The sequence below is a fragment of the Acipenser ruthenus genome, chromosome 2 (genome assembly GCF_902713425.1).
Source record: "Acipenser ruthenus chromosome 2, fAciRut3.2 maternal haplotype, whole genome shotgun sequence".
NCBI classification, from domain to species: domain Eukaryota; kingdom Metazoa; phylum Chordata; class Actinopteri; order Acipenseriformes; family Acipenseridae; genus Acipenser; species Acipenser ruthenus.
In genome coordinates, this window is record NC_081190.1 from 108,381,385 (window position 1) to 108,407,941 (window position 26,557).

The 26,557-nt window shown below is 42.2% G+C and overlaps 1 protein-coding gene across 4 annotated transcripts in view; it reads right to left on the reverse strand.

Annotated features, from left to right (window-relative positions):
* Positions 1-26,557, reverse strand: part of LOC117408327 (Kv channel-interacting protein 4) — a 375,835-nt gene that overhangs the window by 232,710 nt on the left and 116,568 nt on the right. The window contains exon 1 of one of the 4 annotated variants that reach the window (XM_034013228.3): positions 14,113-14,674. The exons of the other annotated variants lie outside the window; for them this stretch is intronic. Within the exon in view, the coding sequence (XP_033869119.1) occupies positions 14,113-14,200 (88 nt within the window). The 5' untranslated portion in view covers positions 14,201-14,674. Of the gene's footprint in view, positions 1-14,112; positions 14,675-26,557 lie in introns of those variants that run through there. 4 annotated transcript variants of the gene reach the window in all.

The window sequence follows — 26,557 nt, forward strand, 5'->3', positions numbered from 1 at the left end:
TCTTGTGTGACATGGTCAGTTTTGACTTAATCTGATTATGTCGGACCTACATGAGGTGAAATCCACCTCTAATAAAAAACATTATGTAAATTGTATATCCATGCACAACTAACTATACAAATATGGTCTCTTCTGTTTTTGAATATTTTTGTGTTGTTAAAATGTATATTAGGTTTATTATTAAAATATCAGATATCTAATTGACTTATAATAATTGTATAATCTATTTATGTTCACTTGCTTTTTTCTGCCGTAAAAACAGCTCATATTAATAGTTCATATTTGTTTTTTATTTTTAATTCGGTTTTTGGAAAATGACTCCATAAATCCATTGTTTGCTTTGATATGCTGCCTGCAGCAGCTAAACAAACTTTAAAGTTCAACTGTAAGCCTTGTCCAATGAACTGGAATCAGTAAACTTTATTAAGGGCCACACAATCTACCCTCTTATATAAAATATTTAGTATTTGGCTCAGTGCGTAGGAGTGGAGTCCAGTGCTTTAAAAGGACAGGTGCAATTTGAGCTGGTAAATGCTGATCAAACCAACAAAAGGAGTTGGATATAAAGACAGGTCACAGCAGTGAGTGGTGTCTAAACGTTCACACATCCACAGGCCAATTTCACCCAAATAAGAGATGACTAATGCTGGCTATACTGTAGAAGAGAGCTATGGTTGAGTTTACTGTTGAGATGTTTGCTTATTCCAGGCCACTGTGATATCATCCTGTAAAATCTACATTTTTTCTTCTAAATAGCATGACATCACAACCCACTTTAATTTTTGGCAGTGCAGGGCCGGCTTATGGCTGTGTGTTTATTCTTATGGCTGCAGTTCGGATTACTGTATTTATCTCTCCTCCCCCAAAAAATAAATAAAATAAAATAAAAATAAATATAAAAACACACACACTGAGTGCAAGTCATATTTAACTCTTTACTAAAACAAAGAAAAACAAGATGACACCATGATATTGAAATCACCAGAGGATTTTGCTAAAAGCACCTGTATAGAAATAACAGCAAAAACAATCTGACAATACTTACTGGGTTATCAGTAGTATCAGTCTTTGTAGTTTAGTTATCAAACTGGAAAAGGTAAACTGATTGTCTTATAATTAGGGTTGTGACAGCAGCTGGTTTTATTCATGAGTAAATTATTCACAATGATGACTTGCAAACGTTAAAACAGAAATTGGTACACAAGATGGCTGACACAAAGCAGCTTACAAATCACAAGAACTTTCAAAACTTTCTTGACATGGCTACCGAACCATAGAGTGCTAGTATCCTGGAAGATCAGCTCAAGTTGCCCTTGAATCCAAGTAAATAAATTGGAATATTTATTTATTTATTTATTTATTTATTGCATTTATATAGCGCTTTCTATACAAAAGTATCGCAAAGCACTGTACAGTACATAACAGAAAAAAAGAACAAACTACAATACATTTGCATAGCACGTCACACATACAACTGCCACAATCAGACCATTTAAATAACAGATTTAAATAACAGTATGCACATGATACAAAAGCAGCAATTTTAAAGTTACATTAAAACCCACTAAGATAAGAAAGCCATTTTATAAAAGTGCATTTTTAGTCTTGACTTGAAAACTGTAACAGTCCCAGCTTCCCTGACAAACAAAGTCAGAGCATTCCATAATTTCGGAGCTCTACAAGAAAAAGCCCTACCTCACATGTTGCTTTTGTTGACCCTAGGAATAACCAGCGCCCCAGCATCTTGTGATCTCAGAGTGCAGTTTGGAAGATACAGGGTCAATAACTGTTGCAAATAACTAGGTGCTAATCCATTCAGGGCCTTGTAAGTTAACAGCAAAATCTTAAAATCTATTATATACTGCACAGGGAGCCAGTGTAAGGAGGCTAAAACAGGGATAATATGTTCACTTTTCCTGGTTTTAGTCAGAATTCTAGCGACGGTATTTGGAACAAGCTGCAAGCGGGATACCACACGTTTTGGGACCCCAGAAAAAAGTGCATTACAATAATCAATTCTAGATGAAACAAAGGCATGCATTAGTCTCTCTGCATCAGATACGGAAATAATTGGTCTAGGTTTGGCTATATTTCTCAAATGGTAAAAAGATACTTTAGTCAAATGACAGATCAGGATAGGGTTGCCACCTGAATAACTCTAAAATAAGGAACACATTTGTGAGCCTTTAAAAAATTGCCATATTATGGGATTCAAAATCCTTTTAGTTGGTTCTGTGAGCCCACTAGCATAACCTCTGTTTTATCTGAATTCAACATTAGAAATTCTATGACATCCAATGCTTGATGTCTGTAAGGCAAGTAGCTAATAACACCCTGTGGCAGGGCAAAAGCCCTGCACGTGTAAATAATGTATTGTATTGTGTGTATGTATAGTTTAAAAATATATATAGAATAAGTGTGCACTAGATATGGCAGGTTTTTGCAGTTATAATTATAGTTGTGAAGTTTTGAATTTAAGTGTGGCAGGGATGGGGTTAAATCCAACTCTGCCAAATCCATGTGCAGAATGTGGCTGGGGCTTAATTGACTAATTGATGATCAATTAAGCCCAGCCACATGGTATAAAAAAGGAGCTGGAAAGCCAGTTCAGTTGGTTTGTGTTTCAGCAACCATGCAGCCTCACTACTGTGTGGAGAGCCAGTGTGAGTGAGTTGTCTAGGGATTAATTTAGGGGATTTTGATCCCACCCCAGTTTATTTTAGTGTGTCAGAGTAGGTTCTGGAGCGGGACCTCCCTTTTAGTGGGAGCAGCGCTAAGTCAGTGTTTGGCAAACTTTACTTTTTAACTGTTTCTCACTGTGTTTTGTTTTGCATTTTTTTGGGCTCTTATTTTGATTACGCTCTGTCTGTGTATGTCCTCCTGCACTAGGGCTATCATTGCTGGTACCCTAGTGACAGCCACCTGTCACAACATTTTGTTTACTTTAATAAAAGCTTGACGCCTGAGTGGCATTGTCAGCTGCATCCCTCTGTCTCTCTCTCATCATTCAGCGGACACCCACAATTAAAGTAGCAGATACTAAGACCCCCTGTTACACACCCACACAGAAAATTCCTGGCTTTAGGGACAAATATAGTTGTGTATCATCAGCATAGCAATGGAAGTTCTATGTCTGCGGGTAATGTCACCCAACGGTAGCATATGTAATGAAAACAACAAGGGACCTAGAATGGAGCCCTGTGGAACACCACAGACAACTTCTGATAATGCAGATTTTACCTCCCCAATAGAGATGAACTGAAACCTATCAGAAAGATACGATTTGAAGCAGGATAGGACAAGGCCAGACAGTCCCACTGTGCTTTCAAGACGATTCAGTAGGATGGAATGGTATCAAAGGCAGCACTTAGCTAGAAATGTCATTATGATGAATAGTGTCATCACAATGGCATTGCCAGCTGTAAACAGGACTCTGCCAAGCTGTTCTGTTTACCGCTGCCAATATGAGCATAAGGCAGTATAAACCCGTTACGACTACAGCAACCAAACGTTTTTGTAAATTGTGGAAATCGGGTGAATTTGTTACATTTCAGAAATGTAACCTTTAGAGTTGTTCCTGAGTCAAAGTTCTGTCCAGGAAAAGTTCAAATCCATTTCAAAATGTGCTTCAGTTGTCTCCATTTCTTATGTTGCTTAAGTTTTTTTGAGAACCTGTGTGGTTAACACAGACCTGTGTGGATCACAGAATTATAACTTGAAATCACATTTCAACCGCTTATTTCAAGCATTTTTACAGCACTGCTTACCTTTTAAAACATAATCCATCAAACCATTAAACTAATAAAAGTGGCCTGGTGTTTAAACTGGATATACTGTATAATGGGTTTTAGTGATTAATCAGACTGTCCCACTTGTGAGTAAAACCCTATTAGTTATCAGACCATCCCTCACTGGTCGAAAATGTGATACCGTGAGATCCTACATGTATCATCTATACCAGTGGTTTCCAACCCTGGTCCTGTGGACCCCCTGTCTGCTGGTTTTCATTCCAACTGAGCTCTCAATTACTTAACTAGACCCTTCATTGAACTGATAATGTGTTTAATTAGACCTGTTTAATTATGTTCAGCTCTTAAACAGTTGCAGAGTTCAAGTTACTTATAAAATGTTATAGCTAACTTGAAATATGCAACTGTTAAGAGCTGAAAACAATTAAAAAGGTCTAATTCAGCAAATGATCAATTCAATTAAGGGTCTAGTTAAGTAACTGAGACAGTGGTGTAGCTTTGGTTTCAAAAGTGGGGGGGAGGGCATTCTGTATCTGGGGCATGCATGAAGATTATTCTATTTGAAAAAGAAAACACAAAGCATGATATAACAGACACAACATAACACTACGCCCTTATGAGCTTGCCATTACGGGAGTCACGTAATGGCCAGTGTGTTTTTCAAATCTTACCAATCTCAAAAGTTACAGCGATGAATTTTGAATTTATGACCCAAAAATTGACAAATATATTTGAAGAAAAAAGATTTGGTGCTTCCGCATCTACTTGCAGTAATGAAGCTGAACATGAAAGTGGAGAACCGACACTTCTGTGACAGCTATCTGCAATATGGATTTTCGTTTACATGGGAACCATCTTGCCCTCTTCCACAATGTCTCGTGTGTGGGGAGAAACTCTCAAACCATGCCATGGTGCCAAGTGAGTTAAAACGACATCTTACAAGCAAACATTCATCCCTTGCCAAGAAGCACATACATTTTTTCAAGCGTTGATGGATTAGAATGAAAAGCAAGTGCGATTGATGACAGACTCTGCAACTGTTTCTGACGAAGCAGGCTACGTGAGCACTGAGCTTGTAGCAAAGGCAAAACATCCACATACAATCAAAGAGACATTCATTTAACCAGCATGCAAAGAAATCATGAGAGGAATGTTAGGTGCACATGTAGTCAAGGAAATTGAAAAGGTTCCCCTTTCAGATAACAAGATAAGTCGCTGCATTGATGGCATGTCAGGTGATATTGAGATGGTGCTCCGAGAAAAATTAAAATCAAGTGGAAAATTTGCATTGCAGCTTGATGACTGGACATATATCAGTGGCCATGCTCACCTCTTGGCTAATGTAAGGTAGTATAGTATAATATCAAAAGTACAATAAAGTTAATGATGTTACAGGAATGGCAAGGGTGATAAACAGCTTAAACCGAGGCGATTAGAGGGCGAGTTCATTTGGAGACAATATGGTGGTGTGCTTCAAAAAAGAATTAAAGGTATCAAGGTGTGCCACGGCAGAGAAATGGTTGGGAACCGCTGGTCTACACTGTATGTCATGTTTTTTTCGACAAAAGTCCTGGGACGGCTATCCCGTACACTGTAATGTACTGTCAGTTGTTTGCAGAAACTTTTCTTTTCCAATTACATATTCTGCATGTCTTAATATTAATTACAAAGCTATAAACTAAACTCCAATTATAAACAGGGCACTTACCATTTTAATATTACCCAAAGGCAAATATAGTAGCTATGCAAGTGTGCTCGTTATCCAGTATAGAAACCAAGCAATTAACTGATAATGCCTCTATAAAGAGCTGTGGGTGACCCACACAGAGCTCTGTGTCGTGTCTTCATCGGGAATGATGCACACATGCTGTCAGGCTCTAAAGCTCTGTTTTAATGTGTTTTTATTATTATTGAATGCCCCTGTCTGCCTTCTTTTATACAGGTATTAGTGCAAATGCTCCTGGCAGCCCACAACTACGAAATGCTTCCTAAGCTTTCGTGCCCTGGGCACTTCTAAAATATTGCTGTCAAATTTAATTTCTAAGGGTCTGGTATGCTATAATTGCCTTACTGAGAAGTTTGAAAAATACCTTTTGGGTTACCATCAACACTGGATTTGAAACAAATGTGTTTTGTCATTATGTCCTACAGCATCACATAAAAAAAATGTACTGATAATCTGATTCACATCTTCTGTATGAAATATGGTATTATGATTGTGGCAGGCTAAGGCCCTGCACATGTGTATATAGTATGGTCTGTATTTCGTTTTTGTTTTGTTACTAGTTTAAAAGAGAACCAGCGGCTCCACCTGAGACACACTGCCTGTTGCTGTGTTTGACTACAGGGTATGGCAGCCGGGACTGTCCAGCTGCGAATTCATAACCAGCCGACAGGTGTGACCTGGCAGAGCGTCTTGCTACTGTATAAAGCAAGACACTGGCAAACCCTCAATGCTAATTTGCCAGAGCCTGACGGTCTTGGGATGGAGATGGCATTGTTTTGTGAGTACTACGAAAGACGCAGCCACAGAGTGTATACTGGGGTCGCTCTTTCAGTTAAAAGACTAGGGTTTAGTTTAGGGGATATGGAGGGTGTGTCAGGCAGTTGGTTCTTGAAGGACAACCTCCCTTAAAGTGGGGCAACGCTCAGCCGCTTGTTGGCAAACATTTGTTCTGTAGCTGTTTTTCCCCTCTGTGTTTTATTTTGCTTTTTTGTATCTATTTTCGTTTATACTTTGTTTGTGTGTCCTCGCCCGTGTGATATACTATGGTTGTACAAATCTATTAGCCAAGTGAGAGATGTCATATGAAGAAAGTTTATTCTACCTTCAGCTGGTTTCACAGACCCCACTTAGTACTAATCTTGGATAACCTAACACAGTGCACTTCGAGAATACAGTCTTTCTCCTTAGTTAAACATCCCGGACTTCATCTAAGGTTTTATCTACTCAGAAGACTGTTATCTTCATATACACCTGATGCGCCCTATAGTTATGGCTTCTTTTTACAACCAGATCAGTGCATCTTATGCAACCTCTGTCCATGCAACTTTGGTACATAAAGTATTGAAGTATAAAGCTATACGGCAATAATGGCTGCATATTATTATTATTATTATTATTATTATTATTATTATTAATTTATTTGGCAGATCCCTTTATCCAAGGCGACTTACAGGTGTTACAGGGCAGTATATGGTTACAATGCAAAGTCACTAGTTAAATAGTCAAATCCTCCTTCTACCAACTCTGAAACATCTCAAAGGTCCGTCCCTACCTTTCCCTCCCAGATGCAGAGATACTCTGTCATGCATTCATCTCCTCTGGACTTGACTACTGCAACTCTCTCTATGGTGGTCTTCCGTCACGTGTCATAAACCGATTGCAGCTAGTTCAATATGCCACTGCTAGGATCCTTACCAGACGTGTGCCTTGGACCCCCTCCCCACTCACCTCTTTCAAGCTGCTGCTCCTGCTCTACTCCCCTTCATCTCCTCCCTCCTCAACACCTCTCTACTTTCTGGTATCTTTCCCTCTGCCTTCAAAAAAGCCTCTATCACTCCCCTCCTCAAAAAACCTACCCTCGACCCAACCTCCCTCCAGAGCTACCGTCCTGTCTCCCTCCTACCCTTCCTCTCCAAAACCCTCGAGCGGACTGTACACCACCAGCTCTCTGCTTTCCTGTCCAACCACTTTCTGCTTGACCCTCTCCAATCTGGCTTCCCTCCACTGAAACCGCCCTCCTGTCTGTCACCAACTCACTTAAGTGTGCCCGAGCTGCCTCTCTCTCCTCTGTCCTAATTCTCGACCTCTCTGCTGCCTTTGACACTGTTGATCACTCTATTCTACTATCATCTCTTGCTGACCTGGGGATCTCTGGCACTGCTCTGGCCTGGTTCTCCTCCTACCTCTCCAACCGCACTTACCAGGTAACCTGGCATGGAGCAACCTCCACACCTCACCCTCTCTTAACTGGAGTCCCCCAAGGGTCAGTCTTGGGTCCTCTCCTGTTCTCTCTCTACTCCCGCTCCCTGGGCCCCCTCATCGCATCCTATGGTTTCTCATACCATTTCTATGCTGATGATGCTCAGATTTTCCTCTCCTTCCCCACCTTTGACTCCACCATCTCCTCCCGTATCTCTACCTGTCTGTCTGCTATTTCCTCCTGGATGCACTCGCATCACCTCAAACTCAACCTCTCTAAATCTGACCTCCTTTTCTTTCCCTCCTCCTCCCCCTCCTCTGATCTCTCTATCTCTGTTCCTCTGGAATCTACCACACTCTCTCCCTCTTCCTCAGCTAAGAACCTTGGAGTCACCCTGGACCCCTGCCTCTCTTATTCCCAGCACATCTCCACTCTGACACGCACTTGCCGATTCTTCCTGAGCAACATCTGAAGAATCCGACCCTTCCTCACCAACTATGCTACCCAGCTCCTGGTCCAGGCCTTGGTACTCTCCCGCCTAGACTACTGCAACTCCCTCCTGGCTGGCCTCCCTGCGTCCACCACCCGTCCGCTCCAGCTCATCCAGAACTCTGCTGCCCGCCTGGTGTTCTCTCTGCCTCACTTCGCCCACGCTACTCCACTACTCCACTCGCTCCACTGGCTCCCGATCACCGCTCGCATCCAGTTCAAGACTCTTGTACTAGCCTACAGATGCCTTGACCAGACTGCACCCAGCTACCTCCAGACCCTCATCTCTCCCTACACCCCTACTCGACCTCTCCGCTCCGCCTGCACTAGAAGACTAGCTCTACCTCCGCTACGCTCCCCTGCCTCCAGAGCCCGCTCCTTCTCCACCCTTGCTCCGCAGTGGTGGAATGACCTTCCTACAGATGTCAGGACTGCCCAGTCCCTGACCACATTCCGGCGCCTCCTTAAGACTCACCTCTTCAAACAGCACCTATAGAACTCCTCTGTTTGTATCCTGGGACACTATCACCCTTCATTTAAATGTGCTTTAATTTGCTCTTATCTGCCCCCTATTTTACTGCATTTAATCCTGTACTTCAGAATACTGTAATGTGCCAAGTGTTTAACCTGTAGTACTTTGTATTTAATCACATCCTGATGTAACTATCACTATTTAATCATATCCTGATGTAACTATCACTATTATCTGCTGTATTATTGAATTGTGGTTTGTCACACTTGTACTTTGCTTGAACAAAAGATATTGTATTTCTTGCTCTTATTGTATTACTTGTATTGTAACACTTGAAATGTATTTGCTTACGATTGTAAGTCGCCCTGGATAAGGGCGTCTGCTAAGAAATAAATAAATAATAATAATAATAATAATAATAATAATGTAAAAAACATGATCACATTACCCCGTCTTGCCCACCTGCACTGGCTACCTGTACAGTTCAGGATTACTTTCAAAATTCTCCTGCTTGCCTACAAGGCCCTTCATCATACAGGTCCAGAGTATCTCTCCAACCTGCTCACCTGCTATGTCCCTGCCCGCAAGCTGAAGTCCTCTGACTCGGGCCTGCTGGTTATACCCAAGCAAAAGCATGCCACACTCGGAGAGCGCTCTTTTAGTTTCATGGCCCTGACTCTGGAACTCTCTCCCAGCTTTAGTGCGTGCAGCTCCCACAATCGCTTGCTTCAAATCAACTCTCAAGACCCACTTGTTCTCTCTTGCTTTCAATGCTCTTTAAGCCTGATATCTGTTATTAGCTGTTGTCTAAATTGCTATTTCAGGTTTTTCCCTCCATCTTATTCGTATGATTCTGTAGGACACACACATCCACAATGTTTAAAATTCACGTCCTGTCCTTTTATTTAATGTATTATGCCTGTGTGCAATGTATTTGCATTTGTTTTTACTATTTGTATTTAATGTACTATGCCCTGTATTTCAATGCATTTTTGTATTTTAATGTATTATACATTGTTCCTCACTATCTTGTAAAGCGCTTTGTGATGGTGGTCCACTATGAAAGGCGCTATAAAAAATTAATACTGATTGATAAAACTGAATTAAGGTGTATAAATCCCTTGTTTAGAATGATACAGGGTATTAATGCTTGTGACAGAGTAGCCATTTGCCATGTGGGTGTGTGCATTCGCTGCTGAGTGACAGGCAGATCGAGACAGAGGTTGAAGTTGGTATGCCCTGCAGGTGAACGGGATTTATTTACATATCAACACAATGAACAGCTCACGTGACGCTACTAGTAATGGTAGTGCACAGAGCACATACAACACAGTGTACGGAAACTTTGGTGGTATCTACAATCTCTGACCTAATCTTCTCTGCTCAATAACAATCTAACGTTGCTGAAGAGCTTGATAGTGGCAGATAAAATGGTTAGGGCGGATATGTGACGGGATACATGGTGGATTACTGTACTTGTAAGTGGAGCTCACCTCATCAGGTTGACTAGGGGATGTGCTTATTAATGTACATAACTACAGTCTCATGCAATTACTGCGAAAGCACAACATGGAAATAAAAGGTAGGAAACAACAAAGAAGCAAGAAACTGAGTGAAAGTAGTTTTCAAGTAAAATAGGATGGCAGTGGTGCCAATTATCTGTCTCTCTATGAGGAAATTGTGAACATATCACTTGGTATCACTAGAATACAGTGGCAGCTGAGCTGAATACTCAGAAGGCATCCCGTTTGATCAGAAACCAAAATCAGATTTTGTTTGCAGCAGGTTTCTGGGAGAAAAACATTTGATGGTAGGATACATTATGATAGGGTAAGCATTGACAAGCAGGATTGCAATAAAGGTCGGCAGACAGGTTTTATTGACAACACAATTAATTACCCTGCTATAACTTCAATTCTGTTAGTCTTTTAAGTAAATGCATCAATTTGTATAAAGAGATATAGCACTCATTTTTAATTACCTCATTTGATTTTAACCAGTGGTTTAAAAAAACACTGGTTAGCATTAAAACAAAAATAAGCGACACATTAAACTAAAACAATAAAGTGACAGAGTCACACAATCAGTTTATGAAGCTTTAATAAAAAGAGAGCGCGGCATGACTGTGTTAATGAGTGTGTTAATGAGTTTGTCTGAACGCTGTGCTTTGCTGGACAGCCACTGTTTATTGCAGACTGCAGAGAGGTATACATTGGTGGCTTCGTGCGACGGTACTGTCCATCAGCTAAAATACTGCCTAACACTGTCAATCTTAATCGTAAATATTTGACAGAAAATGGTGATGCTTTGGTAAACTTATGGAATGCGTTGATGGAAATGTCCAGTGTGAATTTTGACACCTCCTGATGCCCAGTTCTGTCAATATTTTTATTTTATTTTTATGATTTCAAGATGAATAAACCTGGCTTGTTTTGTGCTGATGTCATGTTCATACCTTCTGTTGATACTATTTCCGTGAGCACAGCAATTGCCCAAACGTTCGCAATGTACCAGCTAACATGGGAAAATGCATGTGGCCTCGACTTGCACAGATTCTGCTTCATCATACATGCCAGGGACATTAAACTTAATCAGAAACCAGAACTGCTACGCATCATATTCCACATGTAAAGTGTATATAGATTTTTACTGATGTTTCAATTAAAAACTATTATCGATTTTATCCCTATTTTAATATATGTAAAATAAACTCTGAAAAATTCCCAGATTTTTTTAAAGATAAAAGCTTTTCACTCCAAATTGTAAAGTTAAAAATAAAATTAAAAAAAATTCAGACCCAAACAACACACCAAATTGAATCGAGTTTTTCTGCTTTCGTATCTTTTTGGGAATTTTTTTTCTGTAATCAGAAAAGATATGCTTATGACCATTTGATGTTTAAAGAGCCTTTTGTTTCAGGAAAGTGGAGTTAGATTATTATCCATTGCTATTTCTTCCAAATAGGGTGATGATCTAAAAATCTCTTGCTTCATTAATTTAGTCATTTAGCAGACGCTTTTATCCAAAGCGACTTACAGAGACTAGAGGGTGAACTATGCATCACAACTGCTGCTGCAGAGTCATTACCAATAGGACCTCGGTTTTACATCTCATCCGAAGGACGGAGCAGGTTAAGTGACTTGCTCAGGGTCACACACAGTGAGTCAGTGGCTGAGTGGGGATTTGAACCAGGAACCTCCTGGTAACAAGCCCCTTTCTTTAACCACTGGAACAACAAGCCTCTTCAACCACTGGACCACCAAGCATCTATAGCCAACAGTTTTGAATGTATAAGGCACAGGTGCCAGCCTATAAACTTAGTTATTTCAATATTGCCTGAGAGCCCCTACAATTACATATTACACAATAATGTATACTCTCTATGACTATAGAGCACTATAAATTCCCTTCCTGTGTTACAGGTAATGACGCACTGCCTGAGACTTATGTATGCATTCTAAGCTGGACAACTTTTCTGATGAGTAAACTCAATCCTTTCTCAGCTTATGATTTCATCTTCAGTGCCTGTGATTGACTGGGCTATTCTTCTGTTCCTTTGTCTTTTTACTGAATTGAGGCTTTTTGATTTGCTTGGTCACTCAAAGTAAATGATGGTCTCTTTTCTTTCCTTTTCCTTTTCCTTTATATTTTAACACAATTTCTATGCAGCACTATATGCTATATCAGTACAAGCGAAGGTTTACCAGTTCAATGACCCCCAATCAAGTGACAAATGTCAAAAGGATTTGTCTCTCATTTACATTTTGAGAACAGTGAAACCAATTGTGAGAGAGAATAATTCAACTCATTCTAAAATGCTGTGAATGGGACAGGGGGATAAGAGGATATTCAGAATCTGACAGTAAGTAGTACCAGCCTGACAGCTGAATAGGTTTTGATACTAAAGTTAATTGTTTAGAAAGTATGCCTGGACCACTCAAGTCTTAGTTTTTACTCCAACATAGAAGTTACTTTGTGCATAAGTGTATTGATGAGAGGGAACTATGATATGAATGACTGCCAAGTTCCAGCAGTTGGTATGGAAACGAATAACAGCAGCCATGTTTTTGACCAAATTGTGAAAATTAAAATAAGAGTGCGTCCTCAAAAATGGCAGACCTTTAAAATGGTGTGCGGTTTAAATTCCACAGCAACACAGGTGAAACCATTCTAAAAGGATGGCTAGAGCATTTATTTATTTTTTTTGTCACGGAGTACAAAAGAAACATCTTTAAGGAATATCCATGTACATACTTGGTTATCATATTACACTGGACAGGCAGACTTAGAAATATATTAACAGCAATCAATCTAATTTAATTCTGTGCAATTTCCAGATCAACATGACACATGATTTGATTAACTGTAAGATTCTTTAGAAAAGCTGCATTCATTTGCATATTTTTTTGTTAAGCATGTTTCTTTTTTCAACTGCTTAGATGCTTAAAACAATAACAACAACAACAACAACAACAACAATAATAATAATGCATATATTTAGCTTATTCTGCAATTTTCAACTATTTAAATTCCTTGAAATCAGTCTCCTTGGAAAAAAGGCAGTAATCTTTATGACTATGCTAGAAAGTTTCGCTTTTATCTACTGTAAATGACAGTGATGGATGTCAACTGAATTTTATAACTCTTTATATCCTAAACAAACAACCATTATTTACAGAATAATAAACATGTCAGATCAAATTTGCTTACTTATGAATAATAAAATAATATGCAAATGAAATAATGCTCAGTGTGAAGAGTTAATCAATTCAATAAATCACTTTTCCAACATGCATTTGAGAAACTTTATTAATTTTAAAGGGTTTTTTTTTTTTTTTTTTTTTTTTTTTTAAACAAACTGCAGGTTTTATGACCCCAGGGATTTGTGCAGTTGTGTAGTTTCTTTAATATCATGACATGCTGAAAAAACACCACAACCTTCAATTATCCTGAAAATGATCAAACACAAACTCTTTACATTTTGCTGAAAGATATGCAATATCAGTATTTACCCCATGTCTCTTTCAACAGTGTACAGTACCTGTTCTTTCCTATTTCACTTAATGTGCAAAATGTCAGTAAATCCCTCAGTTGAAGTGAAAGCCCACATCTGTTGTAACTAGAGGATGGAGTGTATATCAATTGCCTACAGAACAAGTTAGTAGTCTGACCCAGATGATACAGACATTAACAGTAACACGTTTGAAAGATAAAGCAAATGGCTTGGCTCATCTTCAAACAGCTAGCAGTGTGCATGTAATCAGTCTGATTCTTTAAATTTGAACCATGTGCTCAGATGTCACCTTGTGAAGGAACGGTACACTAATTATCACTTTTAAAAAATAAAACCCTTTACTAGCTTACTAAGAATATTAACACATGACTCATTAAAAAAAAAGTCAAAAAGGAAGAACCATGACCTTACAAAACAGTAAGTCATTTTAGTAAGCAGCACCATTAGTTAAGAGCATTTTACCTGTGTGAAGAGTGCCTGTGACGAGCCTGAAGAGGTACTGGGCAAATTTCAGTATTTCCCGCTTGCAACGTTTTCTACAGCCACTCATTTTAGAAGATATTGCTTGCAGATAATGTTCCTCTTATGACAATTGTCTATTACAGAAAACTTAAGCCTCAGTTCCCAATGCAGTCTGCAGTCCAACTTGCCACGTTCAGAGTAAAAAAAAAAAAAAAAAAAAAATTCCTTTGCTTAACCTTAAGTGCCTGGTGTCTAAGAAAATATATTCTCAGGCAGTGTTGTAAAAAACAGAAGACTGCAATTGTACCAATACGTGGATCCTTGTAGCTGAGGTCATTTAGTTCCTGTGTTGTAATTTACCTTGTCTGTCTGAGGCTGCACACTTCTGTGCATGGGACTGGCTACAGTAGCATTTCAATTAACAGAGCATCATCTGTAGATGTTGCAACCTCACAGACCATTGCCTTGGAGGCGGGGCCTGCTTGGCCCACTGTACAAGCTGAAAAATTTGTCTTATGAATCAGCAATGGCAGCAGGTTATGAGGCTGTCAAATTGTAGTTTTTGGTGCGTTACAATTGCAAGTGACAGACAGGAAGTGTTAATGGCATCAGCTCCCAATAGACATGCATGCTGAACAGAGAAAATATATAAATATATACATACACACACACACATATTATATATATATATATATATATATATATATATATATATATATATATATATATATATATATATTAAATAAAAACAAAATGAAACTCTAGGCAATACATGAACAGGATAATTCATAAAAGCACAAAAGCAATTCACAAAAGCAGTAATAAAGCACCCAAGGTCAAACTCAATAATGAGTTACAAGCATTTCATACAAACCTAGAAGTAGAAACTGTATTTAACACAATGCTTTTCAAACCTACTAAAGTAGAAACTATATTTAATATAATGCTTTTTCAAATCTCCACCTGCTAGAAGTAGAAACTGCCCCCTGACATTGTGAAAACCTGTGAATCAGTTTGGCAAATACTAATTACTTGTCCTCCATATAGTATAATTCCAGTCATCTATCATTAACTAACATCATTAGCTAAAATTGTACAAACTGTTCAAACTCGCTTATCTTTTGCGTCTTCTTTCACCAGTTTTTTTCTTCTGTTTTGTTTTTGTCTACATTGTTGTTTGTTGCAACACCATTCATAAATCCCCTAGGGTTGTCCAGACAAAGTGTGAGACCTGTTGTTAAAAATAGAGCAGTCAGATATCAAATCAGACGTTCTTGGCTTGCTGTGATATAATCAGATATACAGTATAATTTTAATTTTGGTCAATTTATGTGCTGTTTTTTTTTTTAACACAATACTTACAAATTGAAAATACTCATTGATCTCACTGAAAATGAACCTTCGAAGTAACCTTCGAGTACTTTTTATTTATTTATTTTTTAAAACATAACACGTGCTCTGGCTTTTCTGTTCTGTGCCATATCATGGATCGTTATTGCTGCGTTACCTGTTTGACAATATGGGCAATAATCCTTACACTAACAGTGCACTAGAGTGGACACTGGCCGGGTTTCAATGCTGCTTAGAAAGTATTCACTCTGTTTCCAGTCATTATTTATGTGACATAGCACGCAAATAATACTCACATTCCACAGTCTATAGGAAGTGTGTGTTTAAAACATTTTACGACTTTAAGGGGTGGGTAAATATTCTTGGAGAGTCTTCTCACACTAAAAAGCCATACAACTGGCCAAAACCTTTTGGATGCTTACAAGACTTTAGCACTGAAAATCCCTTTTGTGACGTAACATTGTGCAACTTTCTACTATAACTGAAGGCTGTGCCACGCAATCCTTTATTGGCAAGCTTCTTTGACCAAATAGGGAGAAAAAGTGTCATTTAGTTCCTGTGTTGGACCCAGACGGCCTACTCTCTCACTCAATGCTTTGCACAGAGAAGTGCGACAACTCCACGATGACCTACCTGAACAGGCTGAAGGAGCAGTGAGCTGTGCGGCAGTGAGCCAGGAATCTAGTGAAGGAACACGTAGGCAAGAGGAGACTGAAGGACTGGAGCTGTGGAAGGAGAAGCTGGCATGGGAACTGCGCATGGAGATACGCACTGGGTTGGCCCCTATAGAGGTAAATTATCGTTCTCAAGGATATTGGGCGGAACCAAGGCCTCGGGTGCCCTCTTCACCCGTTTCCAGAAGGGAGATGGAAGACTTGGAGAGTTGGAACAGAGTTAATGACTGAATTGAAAAATGAGATGAGTACTGGGGTAATGGGTTGACCCAGGAAATTAGGACAATGAGTTTGCTAGGTCAGGATTCTCAAGGGGTTAATGTCCCCTAATCCCCCAGGCCTTGGCTCTGCCTGATCGAGGTAGAACTGCTGGTTGTACTCAAGCTAGAAATCCCCCCCCCCCCCCCCCCAATATCCAGAATATAAATGGGACCAGGCGGGATGGCCTATTTGTTATGTGTGTAAGCAGGCGGGTCACGTGTCTTTTGAATGTCCCCAGGAATGCTCAGACAAGCTACCTTTAAACTCCTTCGCCTGGCCACTGCAGGGTAAGTGGTTGGGAACGAGGCCTCTAAAGTGCCTTTCTGTGCTCAGATTGCCATAGTAGGAGACTGCCCTGTTGTGGCAATCGAGGTGGAAGGAAAACAGCTTCCCTGCAAATTGGATACTGGTTCTCAGGTAATGTTCAGTCAGGCCTTTGTGAAGAAATGGCTCGGACCCCGAATGCTGGAATTTGGAGGTAAGGAGTGGTTAGCACTAGACGCTGCCAATGGACTGGAAATCCCCTATATGTGGGCTATTTTATCTTGGCTGTCAAGATTGGGGGGATTACCATTATTATTTATTACTTAGCAGACGCCCTTATCCAGGGCGACTTACAATTGTTACAAGATATCACATTATACATTATTTCACATTATATAGATATCACATTATTTTTACATACAATTACCCATTTATACAGTTGGGTTTTTACTGGAGCAATCTAGGTAAAGTACCTTGCTCAAGGGTACAACAGCAGTGTCCCCCACTGGGGATTGAACCCACAACCCTCCGGTCAAGAGCCCAGAGCCCTAACCACTACTCCACACTGCTACCATGAGAGAGGCTGGATTAGTCATTGTCAGTGACAAGATTCAAGAGGCTGAAACAAGGTTGTCAGGCATGAACATAATCTCTAATTGCTGGGAAGCTATTTTCCACAATTCCCACTTAAAACAGTCTTTTTTTGTCTGGCCACCTTACTTAGGAAGTGGAGGAATGTGTTCTTCCATAGCGAGACAGATTACGGGAGAACTAATATTGTAATGCATCAAATCCCCAGTGGTACGGCCCCTCCTATCGGAGAACGGTTCCAGCCCATTCCCCCTCTGCTCTATGAAGAACTCCAGACCTTGATCGCAGAGATGTTGGAAGGTGGACGCTATGAAAGGCTTATGAGCAGGCTGGCAAAATAATGGAGAAGAATCAGCAGCAAAAAAAGGAACGGCTGGATCAGCGGGTGAAGACGCATGAGCTACTGGCAGGAGAGCGTGTGCTGGTGCGTAACTTCAGACGGAGGGCAGCTGGGAAATCAGCTCCTAGATGGGGGCCTGGCGTGTCTATTGTCATTGCACCCGTCCACCCGGGCCATTCCGGATTATATCGAGTGAGGCCTGAAGGAGGAGAGGGACCAGAACAGACTATTCAATGGCGAAACTTGCAGATCTGTACCTTCCCGTCTGTCCGGGTAACTGTCTGGGAAGGTCCATCCACTGTGAATGGACCAAATTGGGCAGGGATATTTAGTTGTAGCACCCCCGAGTACGGTAACACCCTCCCCAGGAAGGTTACCCCGGGAGGCAAGGCCCTCATCTGGCCCCACCAGAAATTAGGTACCAGTTACCCCTGAAGCCCCCATGGAATTCCATAGGGTTTCCCCGGTGGTCCCGCCAGCAAGGCCAGTGTTATCTGGGGCCCAGGAGCCAGGCCCTCCAATGTCCCCAGTAGTGTTGTGGAGATCCCAACGAGAGGGGAGGAGGCAGCGACCCCCTCGATATGTAGAATTATAAGAGATGGTCAGGGACAACCGTCATTTTACCAGGGGGGAAATGAAAGAGGTTAACTAAGTGTGTGTGTGGGGTATTGGTGCAGGACCCGCCCCCGTCACCTGTGCATATAATAATTGTGCCATTATCAATTAAGAGGAGGGCTATATAAAGGCAGCTCCAGAGTACGACAGAGAGCGAGGGAGGAGAAGCCCGGAAGCAGCAGCAGCAGCGGCATGCAGCAAGAAGCCTGGAGTGAAATGAGAGAAGACTGAAGCAAGACCAGGGAAGCAAGCAGATAAGACTGAAGCGAGACCAGGGAAGCAAGCAGAAGAGGGAAGACTGAAGCGAGACCAGAGAAGCAAGCAGAAGAGGGAAGACTGAAGCGAGACCAGGGAAGCAAGCAGAAGAGGGAAGACTGAAGTGAGACCAGGGAAGCAAGCAGAAGAGGGAAGACTGAAGCGAGACCAGGGAAGCAAGCAGAAGAGGGAAGACTGAAGCGAGACCAGGGAAGCAAGCAGAAGAGGGAAGACTGAAGCGAGACCAGGGAAGCAAGCAGAAGAGGGAAGACTGAAGCGAGACCAGGGAAGCAAGCAGAAGAGGGAAGACTGAAGCGAGACCAGGGAAGCAAACAGACGAGGGAAGACTGAAGCGAGACCAGGGAAGCAAGCAGAAGAGGGAAGACTGAAGCGAGACCAGGGAAGCAAACAGACGAGAGAAGACTGAAGCGAGACCAGGGAAGCAAACAGACGAGAGAAGACTGAAGCGAGACCAGGGAAGCAAGCAGAAGAGGGAAGACTGAAGCGAGACCAGGGAAGCAAGCAGAAGAGGGAAGACTGAAGCGAGACCAGGGAAGCAAGCAGAAGAGGGAAGACTGAAGCGAGACCAGGGAAGCAAACAGACGAGAGAAGACTGAAGCGAGACCAGGGAAGCAAACAGACGAGAGAAGACTGAAGCGAGACCAGGGAAGCAAGCAGAAGAGGGAAGACTGAAGCGAGACCAGGGAAGCAAGCAGAAGAGGGAAGACTGAAGCGAGACCAGGGAAGCAAGCAGAAGAGGGAAGACTGAAGCGAGACCAGGGAAGCAAGCAGAAGAGGGAAGACTGAAGCGAGACCAGGGAAGCAAGCAGAAGAGGGAAGACTGAAGCGAGACCAGGGAAGCAAGCAGAAGAGGGAAGACTGAAGCGAGACCAGGGAAGCAAACAGACGAGAGAAGACTGAAGCGAGACCAGGGAAGCAAACAGACGAGAGAAGACTGAAGCGAGACCAGGGAAGCAAACAGACGAGAGAAGACTGAAGCGAGACCAGGGAAGCAAGCAGAAGAGGGAAGACTGAAGCGAGACCAGGGAAGCAAGCAGAAGAGGGAAGACTGAAGCGAGACCAGGGAAGCAAGCAGAAGAGGGAAGACTGAAGCGAGACCAGGGAAGCAAGCAGAAGAGGGAAGACTGAAGCGAGACCAGGGAAGCAAACAGACGAGAGAAGACTGAAGCGAGACCAGGGAAGCAAACAGACGAGAGAAGACTGAAGCGAGACCAGGGAAGCAAACAGACGAGAGAAGACTGAAGCGAGACCAGGGAAGCAAGCAGAAGAGGGAAGACTGAAGCGAGACCAGGGAAGCAAGCAGAAGAGGGAAGACTGAAGCGAGACCAGGGAAGCAAGCAGAAGAGGGAAGACTGAAGCGAGACCAGGGAAGCAAACAGACGAGAGAAGACTGAAGCGAGACCAGGGAAGCAAACAGACGAGAGAAGACTGAAGCGAGACCAGGGAAGCAAGCAGAAGAGGGAAGACTGAAGCGAGACCAGGGAAGCAAGCAGAAGAGGGAAGACTGAAGCGAGACCAGGGAAGCAAGCAGAAGAGGGAAGACTGAAGCGAGACCAGGGAAGCAAGCAGAAGAGGGAAGACTGAAGCGAGACCAGGGAAGCAAGCAGAAGAGGGAAGACTGAAGCGAGACCAGGGAAGCAAGCAGAAGAGGGAAGACTGAAGCGAGACCAGGGAAGCAAGCAGAAGAGGGAAGACTGAAGCGAGACCAGGGAAGCAAGCAGAAGAGGGAAGAATGAAGCGAGACCAGGGAAGCAAGCAGAAGAGGGAAGACTGAAGCGAGACCAGGGAAGCAAGCAGAAGAGGGAAGAATGAAGCGAGACCAGGGAAGCAAGCAGAAGAGGGAAGACTGAAGCGAGACCAGGGAAGCAAGCAGAAGAGGGAAGACTGAAGCGAGACCAGGGAAGCAAGCAGAAGAGGGAAGACAACACACTACACACCAAGGACAAGAGAAGAGAATGTGCAACCAGAAAAAATAGAAGTGCATTCTATTGTTTTTGGTGTGCATGCTTGATGTATTGAACATTTCACAGACAAACTGTCTAATTATATATAAAAGTAAATACCAGTGAAGGAGCTTGATGTATTGAACATTTCACCGACAAACTGTCTAGTTATATATAAAAGTGAACACCAATGAATGCAGTAAAGAATACACAGCTAAAAACTAGTGTTTAGTAGGCTAGGAAGTAATCCTGTGCTTGGCACAGTGTGGTGTGTTTTGCAGCTCCTCCTTGTGTGTGCCGCTGATGAACAGGGGGGAAAGACCGGCCCAAGGGAGATCTGCAGGAGAACCCAGAGTGGTGTGTTACACCTCAACGCTGGGCTATTAGCCCCATAAGTTAAGTACTTGTGGTGGCTGGAAAAGCAACGTTGTTTACAACTAGGGCTATAGCTTAAAGGAAGTGTAACTATTATAAGCAAATCAGAGTTGACCGCCGAGGAGGAACCTGCATTAAGGGCAGTGATTTCCCTCTGTATTGCAGGATAAGCAGCGCCACGAGGAGGAGCAGGAGCAGCCAGTCCGGGCAGCAACATGGGGAACCAGAGCCAGGCAATCATGGGAGAACAGGTGTAGAGACAAGCCAGCCAAGGAGAGGGCTGTGAAGACAGAGCAAGGAGAACATTGTGGGAGAGCTGGTGCTGGCACGGAGCCAGGAAAGGACAATCACTGATGGGGACGGAGTTCATTGCACCAAGACTAAGTAGCATTGCTGCTGCATTATTTGTATTATATGGTTGGGGTTTTAGGAGTACCAGTGCATTGGATATAGTTAAACACTTTTGTATTATTTTATTGGTGTTTTTGTGTATTTATTGGGGAACATGTTAAGGTTGCACTTCAATTGTTGGTGCTACTGCCAAGGGGGGGGGGGGGGGGGGGGGGTATTTTTGTTTTGTTGTTTTTAGCTGATCACTGTTTTGTTATTTGGTTTTAAGAGATACAGTGATACTTTTGCACTGCAACATTGAATTCTGTACACAATAAAATATTTGGAATTTGATGTTGTGCGTGGTTTGTGGCATACTGTACCTCCTTGTGGCAGAGTGTCCCGCCCCTATATATTTGTGCACTGTTTTTGTATTATTGTTTGCGGCGCGGATAAAAGCGCTGCGTCTTTTATTATTGTTTTTGTATTTTTAAGAGCTGCCTCTGTCTCCACCACCGCTAGGAGCAGAGCAGCAGGAGCTGCCTCTGTCTCCACCACCGCTAGGAGCAGAGCAGCAGGAGCTGCCTCTGTCTCCACCGCCAGGAGCAAAGCAGCAGGAGCTGCCTCTGTCTCCACAGCCAGGAGCAGAGCAGCAGGAGCTGCCTCTGTCTCCACCACCGTGGGAGAACGGCTTGCCGCTCCCAGCTCCACCAGCAGAGGGTGAATGCCTGCTGGTTCTGTCGCAACCGCCATGGGAGAAAGCTTACCGCTCCCACCTCCACCAGCAGAGGGTGAATACCTGCTAGTTCCATCTCCACCTCCACCAGCAGAGGGTGAATACCTGCTGGTTCCGTCGCAACCGCCGTGGGAGAACAGCTTACCGCTCCCACCTCCACCAGCAGAGGGTGAATACCTGCTGGTTCCATCTCCATCTCCACCTCCACCAGCAGAGGGTGAATACCTGCTGGTTCCATCTCCACCATCGTGGGAGGACTGCTTGCCCCTCCCACTTCCACCAGCAGAGGGTGAATACCTGCTGGTTCCATCTCAAGCGCCATGGGAGGACAGCTTACCACTCCCACCTTCACGAGCAGAGGGTGAATACCTGCTGGTTCCATCTCCACCTCCACCAGCAGATGATGAATACCTGCTGGTTCCACCTCCACCGTCATGGGAAGGACTGCTCTTGCCCTGCCTCGCACCGCCCAAGGATGCCTGCCTCACACCGCCCAAGGATGCCTGCCATGCATCGCCTGGGGCTGCCTGTGGCTCCACATCGCCTGGGGCTGCCTGTGGCTCCGCATCGCCTGGGGCTGCCTTTGGCGCTGCATCGCCTGGGGCTGCCTGTTGCTCCGCATCGCCTGGAGAGCCACCAGTTATAGGGTATGAGGGGGAGAAGTGGAGCTCCCGCTGCCGCCTCCATGGCAAGGGGCTCCCCGCCCGAGTTCGCCTCCCGAGGGTCCGCTGCTGCTGCTGTCGCGTCCCGGCAGGAGAAATTGTGGTCAGAACCCCCACGGAGGGGAACTGTCGGCCATGAAGAAGGGGGGGGGAGATCAGGAGACCAGCTCCCCCCGCAGCAATTTCGCTGCAAGAGAACAGGTGGCCGGAGCCCCACGGGGGAGCTGCCGGCCATGAAAAAGGGGGGGGAGGTCAGGAGACCAGCTCCCCCCGCAGCAATTTCGCTGCAGGAGAACGTGTGGCCGGAGCCCCACAGAGGGGAGCTGCCGGCCATGAAGAAGGGGGGGGAGGTCTGGAGACCACCCCCAAAATTTCCTTGGCCGGAGGAGCCGGCCTGTGCACAGTCCACCGGGATGCTACAGCTGTTTGGGTGGGAGGAGGACATCCCACCGTGGCCGCCACCTTTGGCCCGTTGCTGCCCCTGTTGCCGGGACTGCTAGTCAGGACTTTGGGGACTAAGGGGGGAGGTGGCCGAAAAGGCCATGTGTGCTGCACACAAGGGGGGGCATGTGTGGCGGAGTGTCCCGCACCTATATATTTGTGCACTGTTTTTGTATTATTGTTTGCGGCGCGGATAAAAGCGCCGCATCTTTTGTTATTGTTTTTGTATTTTTAAAAACTTTGTGAGGATGCGTGGCTGATCAGCTACTGATTATTTCACTAGCTGACAGTCACGCTTCCTTACTAAACTCGTGCAGACTGTGGCCGAGGGGTAATAAGATAATTAACAGCTAGTTAACCCCTCGGCCAGAGTATAAGAACCTGCAGCTGTCCGTGCTGCGGGGTGAGTGTATTAGGCGTGTACTGAAGAGCGGAGAGAGCGAGGAGAGAGAACGAAACTTAATAAACAACTGCTAAGCGTGCTAGTTTCCACAAGCACGAGACTTATTTGTTTGGCCCTTGTGCCTTTTTGTTTTGTGTTTTATTCTGTTTAAATCGTTTGTTTTGTTTATTTAAGAAATAAGCTGACCGCAGTAGCAGTCACCTTCACCCGCCCATCCACTGTTTTGGTTCCTGTTTCTGGTCTGTGACGTCACCACACACGCCACTCAACAGCTACTCGGTCACACTCCTGCTTAAGTTACTTTAAAAAAACCTGTTACAATGAGACTAACTTAGTATGCTTGCTCATTCTAAGCATTTACTGCTTAAATGTTTTTGCAGAGCAGCTGCATCTTTCCTCTGAAATGACCAGTACATCTGAAAACTTTGTTCCATACATTTCTTATGTCACATTCGGGCAGTCAGATCCGTGAGAATAAAGTCTTGCACAATATATATATATATTAAATACATTTAATATACATTTAAAATAAACGTTTTAATCATATACCTTTAATACTGTTTTCAGTTTAACACAATACAATTTCAGTTAATATGCTTTATCTAATGGTCCATTATCACGTAATTAAACTTTTCTGTGCCTATGCTGTCGGCATCTTAAATGCAAGTATGATCTGCCAGTTTGAAATGTGCACGAAAAAGACATGACGTATTTTTACTTAAACATGTTTGATGTAATAAAAATGTGTGTTTCTTTTTGACAAGGCTCGCTTTATATATTTATCTGACACTGATTTCCACATATCGGATTAGTAAAGAAGGGTTTATACAGCTAAACAATATGAACATAATTTAGATATTTTATTTAACATCATGTAATCAAAGAAACTACAAAATGATATTGCAAAAGTCTACCGGTAATAGTAGAACAGTGTTTCATGTTAGATTTCGAAATGTCACATGCTTAGAATGAGCAAGCATACTAAATTAGTCTTATTTGTCAGTTTTTTGTTAAGGAAAACTACAAAGCAGGATGTAATTTAATATATTAACGTAACATTATTCAGCAGGTTTCATTCGACTTTATGAAGCAAAATGTGTTAATTTTATAGGGTGATGCAAAACCTTTGGTCATAGCTGTAGGTTAATCCCCATTATCGATCTAACTTGTTCTGATCAGTTAAACCAATTACCGGGATCATCTGTTTGGTATGCTGCAATCAGGATTAATGTGGACTTGATGTGGACTAAATCACAGGTTTGCTGCAATTTTACTAGTTCATCAATAACAACAAGGACACTATATATATATATATATATATATATATATATATATATATATATATATATATATATATATATATATAAAATAACTACTGGCGAGAGCCTTGCACTGTCACTGCAGGATTCATAGTCAGGTATTTCTTGTTGTTGTTATTGTTATTATTATTATTATTATTATTATTATTATTATTATTACAAGAATAATATAGTGCTGATGCGCTAGGGAGGCAATAAGCTGATCCCTGGAGCCAGCATTACACTTCAGTCATCAACACCAGACAGAAGGATATCTACATCATCATATGGAAGGAAGCGCAAATGGATGGAGACACAGATGGATCACATTAGTTTACTGTAAAGCTACGTCTTAGTTGGTGCTTATCTTGGCGAGAGCCGAGTTCAAATCAGCATGAAGTTTTAACATCTACTCTCGTGTAATGGAAAGCAAAGTGGTAAATGCTGCAAGTAGGGTAGCCTGATTTACGACCAATATTTAAAAAATATACTAAATATTTTGACTGGGTAATTTGTATATCATTGACCTAAAGTGCTGGTATTTTAGCTCAGTTCGTAGACTGTAAGGATCAGATTTGCTGAAGTTCGGTTCTGTAGGAAAACTTGTATATTATATATGTACGTGTATATATATCCTTCAGATAAGATGAGTGGCTCTGCAGCAGCAGTTGCATAGATCACCACTAGTCTCTGTCGCTTTGGATAAAAGTGTCTGCTAAATGACTGAGGTTTATAATAAATTATATATATATATATATAGTAAAAAAAAGTTTTGCAAATAATACAAAGATAGTACACAGCCCTTTCTTATGGAAAGCTTTTTTATTATTATTATAAATATTTGCGTAACGCTATGTCGTTTTTGTGCTTTTTTTATTAATAAAATGTTGGTGGCCAAATGTTAGTGGAAACCCAGTTTAAGAAAGCTGTACAATATCAGTCCAAACTAGAAGTCAGACAGAAACATTTAAATATACCCTCCTGCATTTTAATATTAATTAGGTTATTTGCATTTGGAACCAGAATTTCGCTGGCTAAAAGAAAACTACATGGAAACACACAACCTGAAAGTGCTACCAAAATAGAGTGAGAAAAAGATAAGACTTATTTGTCTTTTTCCATGGAAAACAGACTTTAAAGTTATAAATTAAAAAGGTTGTCAGGATGTTAACAATGAAAAGATAAATTACAGGTATGTAATTTAATAATTTCTAGCAACACGTGGGGATGCATGACATATGGAACGCAATCCGGGTCAAAAGCTTGTTATTTATGTAGCACATGTTTCAAATATTTAGTACACGTTCTAATTTGACTTTAGTACGTGTTGTAATTCTAATTATTATGCATACTAATTTGGCCAATCAGATCACTGAACATGAAATGAGAACCAATGAATTTTAAAGAAATTAGTATGTTTAATAAATTATCCAGTCATAAGCCGCCTTACATCTGCCATTCTTGCCCAATTCGTGACAGTATATGAACCTGGCACTGGGCAAAGTCTAGTGAAAGAGGAGCAGAGAAGAGCATCAACCGGCGGTTTCCGAGTCTTAGAAATCGCTTTCTTGTTAAGTATATGGAAAACCACAAAGTAGTATGTAATTCAATATGTTGATATAACATTATTTAGTAGATTTCATTCCACTTCATGAAGCAACATTACTGAATTCTATAGGGTGATGCAAAATGTTTGCCCATACTAGCTGTATCTACTGGAACAGTGGTGCCTGTATTTTTCTTCCCCAGAACTACTAGTGCAGACGTAAAATTGCTCAGATGAGTACCTAGTAATTTCGCTCTGTAACATTTATGTACTGTAAAAGGGTGATTTTAGAGGGTTGTGGGTATTCACTGGGCAAGGACACAGAGACAGTAAATTGAAG